Source organism: Aotus nancymaae, unplaced genomic scaffold, assembly GCF_030222135.1.
Source record: "Aotus nancymaae isolate 86718 unplaced genomic scaffold, 86718_ANA_hifiasm-v0.15.2.pri h1tg000006l, whole genome shotgun sequence".
Classification (NCBI taxonomy): domain Eukaryota; kingdom Metazoa; phylum Chordata; class Mammalia; order Primates; family Aotidae; genus Aotus; species Aotus nancymaae.
Window position 1 is genome coordinate 82828424 of NW_026988417.1, and position 17470 is coordinate 82845893.

The window sequence follows — 17470 nt, forward strand, 5'->3', positions numbered from 1 at the left end:
TTGTTTGTGGTATAACTTACATTTAGTTAAATGCACTAATGTTGATGGATAGCCTACGAGTTTTGACAAATACATAGTCATATAACCTTCACATAATCAAGACAGAGATCAGTTTCATCACCACCTCAGATTTCCTCATGCACATTTGTAGTCAAACCCTGTTCCCACTCCCAAGCACAGACAACCAGCGATCTGTTTTTTTCCCAGACAATTTTATTTTTTCCAGAATATCTAAGAAACAAACTCATACAATGTGTAGACTATGGAGTCTAGTTTCTTTCACTTCATGTAACGTATCTGAGATTCATCCATGTTCTTGCATGTATTCCTTTTTATTCCTGAGTAGTGTATGGTATAAATATGCAATTTGTTTATCTATTTGCCAGTTGAAGGATCTTTTTTTGGTTGTTTCCAGTTTGGGGTTACTATGGATAAAGCTGCTATAAACATTCACATACAGGTTTTTGAATGAATGCCATTTTTTGTTTCTCTTTTATAATTACACAGGAGTAGCATAGTTTGGTTATAAGACACATAATTTTAACTTTATAAGGAATGGCTAACCACTTGGCATTTCCATCAATAATGTATGAGAATTCTAATTGTTCCAAATCCTTGCCAGCACTTGACATTGTCAATATCTTTTGTGTTATTTTAGTAGGTGCATAGTTATATCTCATTGTGGTTTTGTTTTGCATTTTCCTAGTGACTAGGAACATTGAACATATTTCAATGTATTCACCAGGCAATGTTTTTAATTCTTCTCTTGATTGATGGTTATGACTCTAAAGAAAAAGGATAAATCAGTTGATGCTATCAAATAAAAACACTTTTCTAGATCATGGATTAAGATAACAGAATAATAGTTTAACAGCAAGTGATGGAGTAAATCCTTTGGGACTGGTCTAAGATATTTGCTGAAGACTGCTGACAGAACTAAATGTGCTTTAAAGTAACATATGAAAGGTTGAGGAAAAAGGATCCCAGAAAACAATATAAGAAACAATGGATGTGATATAAAAAGAATAACAAAAATAAACACTGACAGTTAGAAGGAAAAGCAGTAAAGATGGTTGGAAACAAATATTTCCATCCGTCTATACATCGAAGAACAGAATGGCAATTAGAACAATGAATTTGAAAATAAAAACAGATAAATATTTGTATTCGCAGAAGCTGTTGGCGAGGGGCATATGAAATATTTCTAGAGCAATAGGAAGATAAACCTTATTTGATGTAAACAATTTTGATGAATGGGGAAGGATAATAGCACTGAAAGTTAAGAATGTGTCCATTAATATGGAAGTGAAAACATTTTACAGAGCATTGGAATCAGGATGAAACATAATGAAAAGTGAAAATGTTGTGTGGGTGTATTACCTAGGATCAGAGTTATGTCGTAGATTTTATAATGCTTTCATCTGTGTATTATAAAATGGGAGAAGAGGCAAACTGATAGTTTCCCTCACTAATCAGTTGGAAACTCCATTGTGTCCTAGCAGAGATTGGTTATCTTCCCTCTACAATGTTACTGTTTAAATGAAGAAATTAAGATTTTGAGTAGAAGTAAGCAATCAAATATAGAGTAAAATAATAAAATAAAAGTCTATAATATATAACATTATATGTGATAGAAATAAAAGTAAGAATACAGTAGAAATCATCAACACAATGTATCCCTTTATTCATCAAATTCCTATTAAGTTCTGAATGAGCACTGAAAAAGTTGAGTGAATAGAGTTGTAAACTCAGCACAGCCCCTCTTCTCATGAAGCTCATACATTAATCAAGTAATTACAATAAAAAAATGACCAATGTTAGCAAAGACAGGGTGCTTTGAAAATGTAAGGTGCTATCCAGTTGGTTCAAATTTAATATGAACATTTATGAAATATGAAGTAGGATTAATAGAAAATTATAACTAGAACACATATTAGGTCCAGAAAGCAAAGACCAGGACACATTGAAACTTATAAATATCAGCTGTGCTATTTGCACAGAGGTAAAATGTTGAGTTGGAAGAATTGTCGAGCTAATTGCACTGATCTCCATTTAAAGAAAAAATGAACAAGAAGGGGTTTAAAGGCTATTAAAGCTCAAGGTAAGGAGAGAAGTTGTGCAAAGTTTGCTTAAATGGATTCACTTCCGGGCACAGTGACTCACACCTGTAATCCCATACTTTGGAAGGCCAAGGCAGGTGGATCACCTGAGGTTGGGAGTTCGAGACCAGCCTGGCCAACATGGTGACATTCCATCTCTGCTAAAAATACAAAAATTAGCCTGGTGTGGTGGTGTACACCTGTAGTCTCAGCTACCCAGAAAGCTGAGGCAGGAGAATAGCTTGATCCCAAGAGGTCAAGTGAGCCAAGATTGTGCCACTGGATTGCAGCTTGAACAACAGAGTGAGACTTCCTCTCAAAAATAAAATTAAATAAATAAATAAATAAATGGATTCACATCTCTAGGATAACACGACAATGATAGCATAGTGTCAAACTCTTGACCTTTGAGAAACTGTGAAGAAGGAAAAAATTGGGTAAGAATGTAGTATTCTATTTCATCTTTTAGTAATTTGTCTATTCATTCTTAAAAATACTTTAGCATTTTCTATATGTCAAGCACTATGCTAATAAGTGTTGTATGAAGTTTAAGAAATAAAGAACATGATCCCTGACCTCATAAAACTTCATACTCTTGTTGGAAGTAAGAAATACATCAGAGCAATTACAGTTTAGTGTGATAAGTTCAAGAAGAGAACTTCAGAGCATCAGGCAGAAATGGAGAGTAAAGTCATTAACTCTACTCACAGGAATGAGGAAAGATGTCAAAAAGAAAGTGATACTTTATTGGAGTTTGATTTTTGTTGTAATTCAAGAACAAGTAGCCTATTAAGCATGAATATGAGCAGGTACTTATAAAGGCACCTAATCATTTTTTAAGTATTTTAGTAATAAAGGGGAAAAATAAATCAGGTGGTGTGCAAAAGTTGATTTTGTTTTGTTTTGTTTTTTTGAGATGGAGTCCCACTCTGTAGCCTGTTGCCCAGGATGGAGTGCAGTGGCATGATCCTGGCTCACTGCAACCTCCACCTCCTGGGTTCAAGCAATTCTTTTGCCTCAGCCTCCCAAGTAGCAGGTATTACAGGCTCACACCACTACATCCAGCTGTTTTTGTATTTTTAGTAGAGTTGAGGTTTCACCATGTTAGCCAGGCTGATGTCGAACTCCCAACCTCAGGTGATCTGCCCGCCTCAGCCTCCCAAAGTGCAGGGAATTACAGGCATGAGCCACCGCACCCAGCCGAAAGTTGATTTCTAAATGATTATGTAACAAAGTACAAATAGCTTCAGTTGGAAAATCAGTGCCAGCTAGTCTTTAGTTGTCTGTTGTAATGCTCTGTACTTGACACTAATCCTTTAGGTATTTTTTTTCTAGTTGGTATTTTTATCAATAACTTGGAGGAATGCCTGAGACATAAATTTGGAAATGACAACAAAGATAGGGGAGGGAGGCTAAAACATCTCATATGGAACCAAACTGAATGGTTTCTATGGACAGAGATGATAACTCATGTCTAATAAGATAAATTTTATTATCAATAATAATTGTAAATTCATGTTTAAATAATTAAATAAATTTGAGATTTTAGAAAGCTTCAATACATCAGAGCACAGGAGACTTGTTATGAGACAGTGTGACACAGACGCAGAAATAGACAATGAACATTTAATGCTTGTGTTATCTTAACAGAAGTGTAAGTTCATTTCAGCAGGGTTAACCAGCAATTTCTACCATAAGCTTCTGCTTAGGTTCCATTGGTACAATATGTCCGGTTCTCGGTGCCATGGACATGATTTTATATACTAAAGTGTGATTATTTTGGCAGAGAATTGGAAAGTTCAGACATAACTAAAATAGTAAAAAAAAAAAAAAAAAAGAGGAACAGAAAGGAACTTGAAACACAAGCAGTCGAAGCAGATACAGACAAGTGGCTGAGGCATCCTGGGCAGATAACCAGTAGCACCAGGAAAGATGTCCTGGAAGCCAAGCTGTGTGCAGTCTCAAGAACTTTGGGCTGCTGTAACAGTAGGAATAGATGCAGACCCTCAATTAAACTAAAGTGGAGCCCTCCTCCAGATGAATGACCCTAAAAAGAAATTGGAAAAAAAGGGTGAAATAGCACCCTCTGAAATCTGAAATGACTCAAAGAACTAAAGCAAGGCAGGACCCCATTCCTAAAGCAATGGAACATACAGAAGAAAAAAATGAAGGGCTTCTCCTAGACATTAAATAGCAGGCAAAATCCTTGATCCTGAAGAGTCAGAGTAGAGCCAATAGCAGTGCAGAGAAATCTATTCTTTTCTACAGTTTCTTAAATTCTCCTCATAACACAGCTTTGATCCCTGATTCCTGAACAGGGCCAAGGTTACAGGTGAGTGTGATTTTTTTTTATATTTGGGAAAATTAAAATTATAGAGCTGATCAAATTGCATAAATAAGTTAGTGTTCCCCACAACTCTACTGCACAATTGACACATTCCTAGTGAAACGCATTAATTGAAACCCCTCCTTGTGAGTTGATCACTGTGTTAAATTCAAAGAAAGTAAAATTAAATGAAGCGAATGCTTTGATATAAAATATTCACATTACCACAGGTAATGGAGAGTCATTGATGTTTTTAAAGCAGGAAAATAATGGGCAAAGCTCTGGAATCTTAATGAGCAGCAAAGAAGGGATTTGATTATCTATTCACATGGCTGCAAAATGAGGTTAAAGGAATGTTAGCCAGTTGAAATATTTGTTAAAAGGTATTACACACATGTAATATTTCTAATACTTTTCTTAATAAGGGAAATAGTTTATAGAATATTGCAAAGAATATATCGACATTCTAATTAATTTCTCATTACATGAGTACAATATTAATATATTTGCTTTGCAAAAAATTCTGATAATACAGGCATACAGTTTGGTCACATTTTATGTGAACTTCAATTATATGGATATGAAACAAAATGTATGTAAAAAATTATAGATCTCATTTCATGAGAAAAATATTAAAGCAAATAACTTCCAAATTAAAAATAATCAACAATCACCTGGTTTGAAATGAATGGCTGGTAAACTACATCATTACCATGAGGTGGCACCAGAGTAACTGTGCCAAGTTGTGTCAGCACTGAATTCTTCCGACCTTGTCTCTGCAGTTACATAACTATGCATTATGATTATAACCACATTCATAATTTGAAACATTCACAACAAATGAAATTATTCTATATGTAATGTGTGAACTGTAACTTTCTGTCTTCAGTAAACCAAACCTGTTGGGGAATCTACCTCATTCTTTAATTGCTGTCTAATATTCCCCAGTGGAATATATTATAATTTATTTAACAAGTCCTGCATCAGTGATCACTTGATTTTTCACTAATACAAATGACATCATTTTGAATTGAAGAATTATCTTTGTGTACATGGACAAGTATGTCTGGAGTATATATATACTGCCAGTAGAAATGTTTGGCTCAAAGTAAATGAACCTTTTTAATGTTGATAAATATTGTCACATTGTTCTATTAATAGCTATAGCAGTTTGCGCTCCAACCAGCATTACGTGAAAAGGCCCATGTTCCCTCATATTGACATAACTGAATATTTTCTATCTGTCTTTTTCCGTGTTGTCACCTGATATTTAAATAGTTATTATAGCTAAATTTATTATTTCTTAATTAGTAATGAGGTTGCATATACTTTAAAACTTTTAGTGAGCTTTTATGTGTTTTGCTCAATGATTTGACTACTGATACATTTTCTGTTTTTAACTTACTTCTTTCTGATCTTTATCCAAATCAAGATCATTTTCTTATTTTTATTTATTTTTTATTTTAAAAATTAGAAATGGGATATCACTATGCTGCTCAGGCTGGTATCAAACACCTGGGCTCAAGCTATCCTCTTGCCCTGGCCTCCCGAAGTGCTGGGATTATAGGTGTGAGCCACTGTACCCAGCCTCGTTTTCCATTTTTTAAGGGGAGAATGTTTTGTTTTTCTTCTTTTCAGAGCTTTTCGTATGTTATAAAGTCATTAGATTGTTATGTTTTCTAAAAATATTTTCTTTTAATTTGTTGCTTGTCATTAAACTTTGAGAACGGTGGCTTTCTTTGCAAACGAGTTTTAATTCTTAGGTCAAACATAATTTTTTTCTCTTATGGTTTCTGGGTTTTGTTTTCTTTTGCTTTGTTTTGTTTTGCTTTGAAAAAAATTGTTTTTTTTTTTAAAGCTATTAAAGCTGTTCTCTTTTTTTGTGGTAATGCAATTATATGGAGTTTTTTTACACTTAGTATTTTTGTTTATGTGGAATTTATGTTTTTATATATATTAAATACCTTAGCACCATGTATTGAATAGACATTTTTCCTCCTCAGTGATTTAAAGCACTACCTTTATCACATGCCAGTTTCAAATATACATGATCTGTATCTAGATAATTCTATTCTGTTCTGCAGTTGACAAGAATGTTAACATTTCCTACCAATAATTGTAATGGATCATAGAATTTTGCCCATTTTACTGAAGGAGGTAGGGAGATCACAGCTAAGGGATTTGCATGATGTCCTGTGACCATATCGACAGGAATCCTGGGCTGTGGAGCCCATTTTTCTTACTTAAAATTCAATGTTTTTCCTAATCTGCTGCAAACTACAATTTGAGATCAACAGGAAAATAGGTCACTTTATTCTCTTCTACCTTGATTCTTTTTCAGTAACAGAGGAGTATTCAAGCTGTAGTAGGCACCCGTGCCAAAATGGGGGCACGTGTATAAATGGAAGAACTAGCTTTACCTGTGCCTGCAGACATCCTTTTACTGGTGACAACTGCACTATCAAGCTGGTGGAAGAAAATGCTTTAGCTCCAGGTAAAAAAAAGTATATGCATCTCTGGATTTGCTCGTTGTCATAAGTAGAAACACTTTTTGAAAATATTTATGAATGAATATTTAAGCCTGCTTAATCGGGATCCACTTGACAATTCCTTTTACTTTTCTGAAACTTACTAAATAATGTACCTGATTTACAAGTGGAAATGTCTTTTTGTTAGGCAAATTCTTATTCACATGCACTTGTTGAAATTTTCAATAGTGCTATATAGGGGCAGTTTATAGAAAATTCTACCCCCTCACAAACGTTTTTTCTCTTGTGCATCTTAAAAAATCATGGATGAGGCCGGGCGCGGTGGCTCAAGCCTGTAATCCCAGCACTTTGGGAGGCCGAGGTGGGTGGATCACAAGGTCAAGAGATCGAGACCATCCTGGTCGACATGGTGAAACCCCGTCTCTACTAATACAAAAAATTAGCTGGGCACGGTGGCGCGTGCCTGTAATCCCAGCTACTCAGGAGGCTGAGGCAGGAGAATTGCCTGAACCCGGGAGGCGGAGGTTGCGGTGAGCCGAGATCGCGCCATTGCACTCCAGCCTGGGTATCAAGAGCGAAACTCCGTCTCAAAAAAAAAAAAAAAAAAAAAAAAAAAAAAAAAAAAAAAATCATGGATGAATATATCTGACTGATAGAAACACTTTCTTCTCAAACAAGTAGTTAAAGAAAGATACCTTTGATTTATGTCTGGTATAGTCATTTAAGTGAGGCTTTAATACATGCTTAGCAAATGTGAGAACTATTAGAACATGCTCAAATGTATTAAGTAAAACAAGAAGGCATTTTTACTTATTTAAATTCATGAGTATTGGTGCTTTGGATTTCAAGAGTGCACCGTTTCTGATTTTTATACAGGAATATATGTGCAGCATTTAAAATATGTTAATGACTGCAAAAAACATATTTCAAATCAGCTTTTCCTTAATAATATCCTGCATAGTAAAAAGTAAATTTTTTAGTCTGTTTTTAGATCTCAGCCTTTGTAAGTACCATTGGCATTAATTACACAGAAAATTGCCTTTGTCCACTTTGCTACAGTGAATATGACTTTATATGGTTTTTGCTTTAGCCTCTAGAAACTGCTTGATGAGGTGCCATAAAAATTGTTTCTACATCATGTCAGCTTCAATTCCTGCAAGGGGCTTTAAAACATTCTGACATAACAGTAATAATCATAGAATTCCTTTATCTCTGGGGAGATCAAAGCAACATGCAAATGATCTTTGAGGCACTTGTGTGAGGAAGGTAGCAAATGTTATTTTTATTCTGTCCTGATTATTGGAGAAACCGAGGCACCAAGAGGCAAAGCAATTTAGAGTAATTTAGCCAAGAGAAGAGACAGGCATCGAGACACATACACCCTTGCTAAGTATGATGGATGGCCTTTTCTCTTCTGCTAAGACATTTTGTAACCGAGATAAAAATGATGAAGATATAAGGAAAGACAAACTAAGATAAAACATGAAAATAAACTCTTGTCATTTTTCCCTCTAACAGATTTTTCCAAAGGATCTTACAGATATGCACCCATGGTGGCATTTTTTGCATCTCATACATATGGAATGACTACACCTGGTCCTATCCTGTTTAATAACTTGGACGTCAATTATGGAGCTTCATACACCCCAAGAACTGGAAAATTCAGAATTCCATATCTTGGAGTATATGTTTTCAAGTACACCATTGAGTCATTTAGTGCTCATATCTCTGGATTTTTAGTAGTTGATGGAATAGACAAGCTTGCATTTGAGTCTGAAAATATTGACAGTGAAATACACTGTGATAGGGTTTTAACTGGGGATGCCTTATTAGAATTAAATTATGGGCAGGAAGTCTGGCTGCGACTTGCAAAAGGAACAATTCCAGCCAAGTTTCCCCCTGTTACTACATTTAGTGGTTACTTATTATATCGTACATAAGTTAATATGAAAAACAGACTATCACCTTTATTGAAAAACACCCAGTGTTTTTATTTACCTTTGCTTGCACATCTGCTCTGTTTTGGTTTTTCTACAGGAAATGAAACCCAACTTTTTTTTAATATGAGTAAACTTGTATGTCCATTTATTTTATAAAATAATTTGAATATTTTTTGAATGTCTGAATATGAAAGAGTTCTTGATCCTAAGGAAATTTAGTGGCACAGAAAACAAAGTGAATTTGTTAGCATAATTATTCCTGTTTTTATTTCTTCATTTTAAGTCATTGCAATGTAAAGTAATATTGCAAAATGGTAATCACACAATAGTATCAGTTATAGTTTTCTTTCCAATAAAATACTTAACTTTTGTTACTTCCTTTATATAAACGTCTAACATACATTTTCTAGATTCACAAATTCAAGTAAATTACTTGAAAAATGAAAATGGCTTTTGTAGACTTTTATTTTTACTCTTTACTGTTGAGTTGATCAATTTTACATAATTTTACATACTAAGATTTTTTTTTTTTGAGACAGAGTTTCACTCTTGTTGCCCAGGCTGGAGTGCAATGGCACTGCCATCTTGGCTCACCACAACCTCCACCTCCCGGGCTCAAGTGATTCTGCTGCCTCAACCTCCCAAGCAGTTGGGATTACAGGCATGCACCACCATGCCTGGCTAATTTTGTTTTTTCAGTAGAGATGGGTTTCTCTCCATGTTGGTCAGGCTGGTCTTGAACTCTTGACCTCAGGTGATCTGCCCACCTTGGCCTCCCAAAGTGCTGGGATTACAGGTGTTAGCCACCACGCCCGGCCAAGATTTTCATTCAGAGTCAAAATTAAGAAAGTTGAATTGAAAACTTAAAATATGCTTAACTATTGTTCTCTTCCTATAATTCTCTAATTATAACACAGTAATTGACATGTAGTTGGACATATACACTCAAGTCTAAGAATATATGAGTAGATCATTCCCCTCCCCTGCCACAACAACTATATAGGGAGAAAAAGTATTTTTCTAGTAAGTATTCTTCTATGGCAGTACCTGCCCTTCTTTTTCTAAAGGGTAAGTCATAATCTGTGTAATACCACAATTTATGGGATTCTAACTATGCCCTGTTTCTCTTGTACATGTAATGTCTCATTCCTCACAATAACCCTTGTAAAGTGGGCATGATTACCATGATTTTTAGAGATGAAGAACCTAGGACACAGAGACCAAGGTCCATGAGCTGATAGGGCTGAGACAGGGTTTGGAATCAGGCCATGTCTTCTCCAGAGCCCACATTCATCCTTTCTCTATATTGCCTCACACAGATAAGCTAAAATTTATTTAACTAATCTTTTATCCATGGGCATTTGTGTTGTCTCCCATTTTTTATTATTACAATATTACTGTAGTGAACATGCTTAAAAGTACATTCCTCAGATATTTGACACCACGTTTCTGGGAAGAACAGATTTTCATGAGTAATAATAAAAATAATAATTAAAAAAGTTTTGGTATGGCAAGTCTTTTTTATGAATGGATTTATTTAATGATCACAAAAACATAATGAATTACATATTAACCTATGAAATTTGTACTACATATTACTCATATACATATATCAGAAGCACATATAAGTCAAGTAATTTTCCCAGTAGTATAGCCAATGATGGAGAATTTCTGGACAAAGGATGAAAATAATTTTCCTTTTTGATAGGTACAACCAATCTACAGTCTTATCAATATAAAAAACTGCTCTTTATACCCCACACACCTTCATCAAAATTAACAATTTTTGAAATATTTCCAGTCTTGAAGTTGAAAGTAGTATCTTCTATTTATAGCATATACTTGAAAATGTTTCAAATTTGCCAAAACTTGAAAGCATACATCTATACAAAGACTTGTACGTAAATGTTCATGGTCATTTTATTTGTAATAGCTGAAAACTGGGAATCACCCACATGTCCAGCAACAGACAAATGGTTAAGCAAAATTTTACATATACACACAATAGAGTACAACACCTGTGAATTTCATAATAATTATGCAGAAGATTTAAAAATGCAGTCTAACAAACTTGGTTAACTCTGCGAGGAGGAACTCTAAAGTAAGTATTGTCCATCAGAATGTACTGTGTTGAGTCAAAATAATCAGGCCAAAATCTTTGGCCAAATGACTCAAGCTTCTTGGGAGCTGCGTAGGCTGTGAAGTCTCCTCTCAAACCAGTTTTGGTAACCCAGGACAGACTTGTTCAAGCGCTCTTAAAAGTAAAACTTGCAATTTGGCTGTAGTTATCCCAGTGCTCAGGTACTGAGGGAATGTGTTCTCTTTCCGGGTCCACACTTCATACTCTAGCCTCACTCAGTACTAGATTCAGGCTGCCAAAGGAGAATGTGATCTAAGAGTTGAAATTGACAGCTGGATGCATTAGTCCATCCTTGCATTGCTATAAAGAACTACCTGAGACTGGGTAATTTAAGAAGAAAAGAGGTTTAATTGACTCATATTTCCACAGGCTGTACAGGAAGCATGGCTGGGGAGGCCTCAGGAAACTTATAATCATGGCAGAAGGTGAAGGGGAAGCAGGCATGTTTATGTGGCTGGAGAAGGAGGAAAGGGGGCAGTGGGAGGTGCCACATGCTTTCAAACAACCAGATCTCACAAGAATTCACTCACCATCAGGAGAGTAGAAAGGGGGAAGTCTATCCCCACGGTCCAATCACCTCCCACCAGGCCCCTCCTTCAACACTGGGGATTATAATTTGACATGATATTTGGGCTGGGACACAAATTCAAATGACTGACAATTTTTATCCTGTTATGTATAAATGTGTCATTTTCAAAAACATTTAAAAAGTTCTTATATCTTCAGTCCTTGCCTAAAAATTTACTATAATCTAAATTTTTAAAATTTTATTTATTCAAGTACTCACAGATTAAAATATAGTTTTTTCTTTCCAAATAAACTTTTCACCATAGATTTAGGTGATTTCATTATATTGTTTTTCATTACTATTATAGGAACAGAAGGAAGTAAATCATTTGACAATGTTCATCATTGCAATGTCCAATATAATTTGATTTTTAATTAGATAATAACATTTAGCATTAAATAATACTTTGGTGTTTGGAAATATAATTGTTAATATTATTCTTTATTCTTAAATGGATTTGGAGAATATACAATTAAGTAACAAATTGCCACCAATAGCCAAGAGACATTATAGCAACTTTTAAGTTGCTATGAACTTGCTTGGCTATATTTTTGAAGCCACTCAATATAAATCAGAGATAATTTAGTATTGTATTTTTAATTGATAACTTCAAACTTATACGTGTAGAAAAAGTATAGCACTGGAACTTTTCTTGATTTCATCTATGGAGATAGCCAAGTACCTTGAATATTATTTTGCAGATTCAATTTCAGAGCCCCTCTCTCTCACAATATCTTCCTGTCCCACCAGCTCCTAAAGCACACCAAGTCACTAATTACTGATGAAAATCACAAACCCATTCATTTATTAATATTTAATAAGTACCTAATTATATACCTAATTGTAGGTACATAATATAGGAGGCATAATAAGTAAATTATATATAACAAATAACAAAAAATATATAAAGTATATATAATTTATATCTATACTTATATATATAAGTAAATATATATATTATATATACTTTATATATTTATATATAAAGTATATATAATAAGTATTATACCTTATTATATATATAAAGTATGCTATTATACTTTATATATATATAAATTGTTCTTTCTTTCTACAATTATTCTTTCTTATTCTTTCTTTGACTGGTGAAAAGAGTAGGAAAGAATAATTATTCTTTCCTACTCTTTTCACCAGTCAAACCCTCAATTTGGAAGAATACACTAATATTGGTTAGTTATTAAGATATGATTAAAATAAGCCATCCTGTTTTCAGTTGGCTTGTTTTTTAGTGCACATAGAGATAATTTTTTGGTTGTTGTTCATGTTTCAAAATATAAATTTACTAACTCATATAAACCTTATATGTTATATATATTATATATAACATATAAGTAAAGTATATATAATTTATACTTTAAAGTAAATATATATATTTTAAAATAAAGTATAAAAATATATACTTTAAAGTAAAGTATATATATAAGTATATATATAATTTATATATATACTTTACTTATATATATAAGTAAATATGTATATAATATAATTAATATAATATATATTATATGTAATTATATTTATATAAATATATAAAGTATGGAAAAATGTTGCATTTGAAATACATAATCCGGGATCATGATGTCATTTACTATCACCAGAATCATAGATAACTCTGTAAGAATGAGAAATTCATATCTTTAATAGCTGCCTGCCTCTTTTTTTTTCACTGTTGATCAATCTTCTATTACCTCCTTTTGGACCATTCCAAGAATTGAGAGACTTCATATTCAAAGCCATGAGTGCCTACAATTGTTCTTTTATTTTATTTTTGAGACGAAGACTCATTTTGTCGCCCAGGCTGGAGTTGGGTGGTTTGATCTTGGCTCACTGCAACCTCTGCTTCCTGGGTCAGAGCAATTCTCCTGCCTCAGACTCCTGAGTAGCTGGGATCACATATGTGTGCCACCATGCTAGGTTAATTTTTGTATTTTTAGTAGAAACAACATTTCACCATGTTGGCCAGGCTGGTCTTGAACTCCTGACCTCAGGTGATCCACCCACTTAAGCCTCCCAGAGTGCTGGCATTATAGGCTTGAGCCACTGCTCCCAGCCTACAATTATTCTTTCTTACTCTTTTTACCAGTCAAACTCTCAATTTGGAAGAATAAAATAATATTGGTTAGTTATTAAGAAATGATTAAAATAAGCCATTCTGATTTTCATTTGACTTGTTTTTTAGTGCACATAGAGATAACTTTTTGGTAGTTGTTCATGTTTCAAAATATAAATTTACTAACTCATATTGGAAACCTTGTAAGCCATATTAGTATTTGTCTTCGTCAAAGGTTATTTTCAATGTAGGAAAATTTTTCTCATTATTCAAAATTTTGTGTATCATTCATCATTGCAAAGCACCTGTGGGATACATTAAAGCAAAAATATAGGCCTGCCCTTCCTAGAGTGTACAATTTAGTTGGATTGCTCTCCTGTGTGGAAGACAGGGATGTTTGCTTATTTCCTGTCCCCATGATTTCAAACCGAGGGTTTTGTCAACAGGCTGGGGAGTGTTATTAAGAAGCTTCCCTTGAGTGCTTTTACCACAGCTCAATGAGAATTCTCAATGAGCCATACTGCATTTGTGTTCAGAGAAAACAACAGTAAAGTAGTATTTATTTCTCTGGGCTGACATCCTAATTATACAATCTAAAACTCTGGGAAAAGTCCAAATTTTGGAGTTTTTATTATATTATGAATTGCTTCATAAACTTTCAAAGCCAAAGCTTTAGTCAAAACACTTTTCAGATTCCAACTATTTAAGTTAGTTTGGGTTGACACAAATTCCATAGCCTGGGTGGCTTAAACAACAGATATTATCTCACAGTTCTGAAGGCTGACAAGTTCAAGATCAAGGTGCCAGCAGATTTGGTGTTTCTAGTGAGGTCCCTTTTCCTCGCTTATAGAGGGCAAAAGGCTGCCTTCTCATTGTGTCTTCACATGTGGAGAGAGAAAGAGGGGAAGAAAGAGCGAGAGTGGGAGAGTGAGAGGAAGAAGGAGCATGAGAAAGTGGAGAGCACTTGAGTGTTCTGGTCTGTCTCTTCCTTCTTTTAAAGACACTAATCCCATCACAGAGCCCACCTCATGACCTCATCTAAACCTAATTAACTCCCAAAACCCCATCTCCAAATACCATCACATTATGTGTTAGAGCTTCAACATATAAATTTGAAGGAGGGAGGGAACACACACATGTGGTGTATAGTACCACGTGTTGAATGTAGTAATATTTAGAATGGTGTTTTAAAACATTCTTTGCATAGCTTTTAAAATATCAGTTTATAGGAGATCCTAGTTTTAACATGATTTTCTATTAGTTAGATTCAAATAAACATTTATTTCAAGCCCATTGAAGATAACAGTGAAAATGCTACACGAAATTATCTTAAAGTTGGTGTTTTTTTCAATGTATTATTTGGATTCAATATTTATTTGGATTTTCTTTTGTTGATTCATACTAATAATCATATCTACTCAAGTTAATAGTGAAAATATTACATGATGCAACCCGAGGACTGGGTGTTCTTATAAATACACCTTTACTCTCCTAATTTCAAGCCACTGATAAAGAAATTGACTTATTGAATTCCTCTTACCAGAATACAGACGATTATGGATAGTTACTATTATTTTTATAATTTACTTCTCCTCATTTATGTTTGCTGCCACTATCATCTTTAAAATGTGCAATTATGCATAATATATATAAAGAGAATCACATGTATTTTTTATCGAAATGAAATTTGTGGATTAAGGATGACAGTAATTTACCAAACAGTATATGTAGGAAAAATACATTGATTTGTGCTTCCAAAGACTTTCTAAAGGCGATTTAAGGTAATTTGCATTGAGAAAAATATTAAACTTATGCAAAGACATTTAGTTGCTATTTATATATCAAATATATCTCAAAAACATGGTTGTTCCTTATCCTAACTTCTTAGGTATATTCATATGCATTACTTTTTATGATTTGTTATAAAGTAACCTTGTTATTAACAAAAAATAACCTACAAAGATTCCTCCCACAGTCTCAAACCCTTTTTCGATTCTCTACCCTTTTGCCTACCTCATCATCATAGCTTTTCTATTTTATTGAATATATTTAGATCTCTTTATTCCAGCTGAAGAGGAAGCTAAATAGTGTAGAAGTTATTCTGTAGATGAAATTCAAAGACCCTCCAGAGATTGCATGTCTTTTTAATGTGACTTTTGCTGCCCTTTATGAATCTTGTAATTAAATCCCTTGAACCTTGATTCCATTTTATATATTAACGCTATTTCCTTTAAATGGTCAGCAGACTGACAGATCATCAGTGAGTTTTACTCTATCACAGAGCTCTGTGTTAACAGCAAGCTAGGTAATCTACCCCATGCAATGGAGAAGAATAAACAAAGGTGGAGGGAAGAATAAACAAAGGTGGAGGGAAGAATAAACAAAATGCATTTCTGTATAATTGTGGCTTCTTTCTTCCTATGTGGTACACTCAAAGGAGAACATCTGTTTGAGAAAAAGAAACCATTGTTATTATCAACAACACAACTCCATGCTCTAAAGGCATTCTTGAGTATCACAAAACAACATTTAAATTTAAGAAATACATTGTAGGTATCATTGGAACAATACTAGTATCTGCAAACTGATTCTATTATTCTGAAGAATAAGTATATTAAAATGTCTGCAGAGCATTTTAAAAATTTCATGAGGCCACATACCAATTGCTCATCAATAAAGTTCTTGGCACTGCAGCTGGTGGAAAAAACATTGAGTTCTGTAGATGCTCAGAACATGCTGGAAATATAGAAAGAATTAAATGTCTTAAATTCATTAAAAAATCTTAGAAAATTATAAAACTTAGAAAATTTTCTAGTAAAATTTGTTTTACACACCTTAATGGAGATATATATGAATTTTTAAATATCAATCCCAAAACTACTTCCAATTTTTTTTTAATCTGAAGAGGTAAAATATGACATCTATATTTGATTAATGTTGTCATCTTCATTGAATTAAGTCTACAATGAAGACATCGAATTTTCTTACGATATCCTCATTCTGGGTCTTAACAAACAGCTACTACATGCCTTAGCTATATCCTAACACACTGATGCAGTTTTGCCTACAAGATATGACTTCTTCACACTTTAAACTAAAATCCTAAGCACCTCTACCAATTGAACAGACACGTCTTGGCCAAGGGGACCCCAGAGAACCATCCTGGCCATGACAGGATGGAAAGCCAGACTTGCCTTGTTATACAAAAACGTGACATTTTCCATGACTTTTTGTGGGCCTCACGACAGAGGTACCTCGCTTACTCAGCCCAGTTCCTCACAGGAGAGCGAGCACACAGGTGAACGAATGCAGGAGCTGGGGCAAGTGTTTCTGGGCACCAGCAGGAGCAAAACTCCATGCAGGCCCTGTGGCAGCATCTCGGGGGAGTACCAACAACGCCCAAAGCTTTTAGCTTTGCAATCTGTGGATGACTTAGGTGTTAAACAGCTTGTTGTACCCTCTGCCTTTATACGTGAGGCAGTTGTTCTCCACCAGCAAGAGCAGAGGGTCAGTGTGACAGTCTTTAGCATCCACATCTGTGACACTCAAGCTCTTTTTCAGTGCCCAGGAAAAATCAGTTTGCACAGATGAATTAAAGGGTGGTGAAAGAGGAGGATTGTATTGCTAATGGAAGTGGCTCTCCGTGGAAAGGCGATGCAGAGGGAAGATATTCTTCCCCTGAAGTCCAGCCGTCTCCACCCAGACTCTCCTCTGAAGTCCTGCCATCAAGCTGTCCCTCTGAAGTCAAACTGTTTCTCTCTGATGTTCAGCCACTTCTTTTCTCCCCCTCTCTGCTCTCTGCCAGTGGATCCTGGGGTTTTCATGGGTACAGGCTGAGGA

General features: G+C 34.5%; 1 protein-coding gene across 1 annotated transcript in view; it reads left to right on the forward strand.

Moving 5' to 3' along the window:
* MMRN1 (multimerin 1) overlaps positions 1 to 10361 on the forward strand; it is a 62230-nt gene extending 51869 nt beyond the window's left edge. Inside the window, exons 7-8 of the mRNA XM_021673237.2 lie at positions 6767 to 6919; positions 8433 to 10361. Coding sequence (XP_021528912.2) covers positions 6767 to 6919; positions 8433 to 8854 — 575 coding nt within the window. The 3' untranslated portion in view covers positions 8855 to 10361. The remainder of the gene's footprint in view (positions 1 to 6766; positions 6920 to 8432) is intronic.
* Positions 10362 to 17470: the final 7109 nt, after the last annotated feature.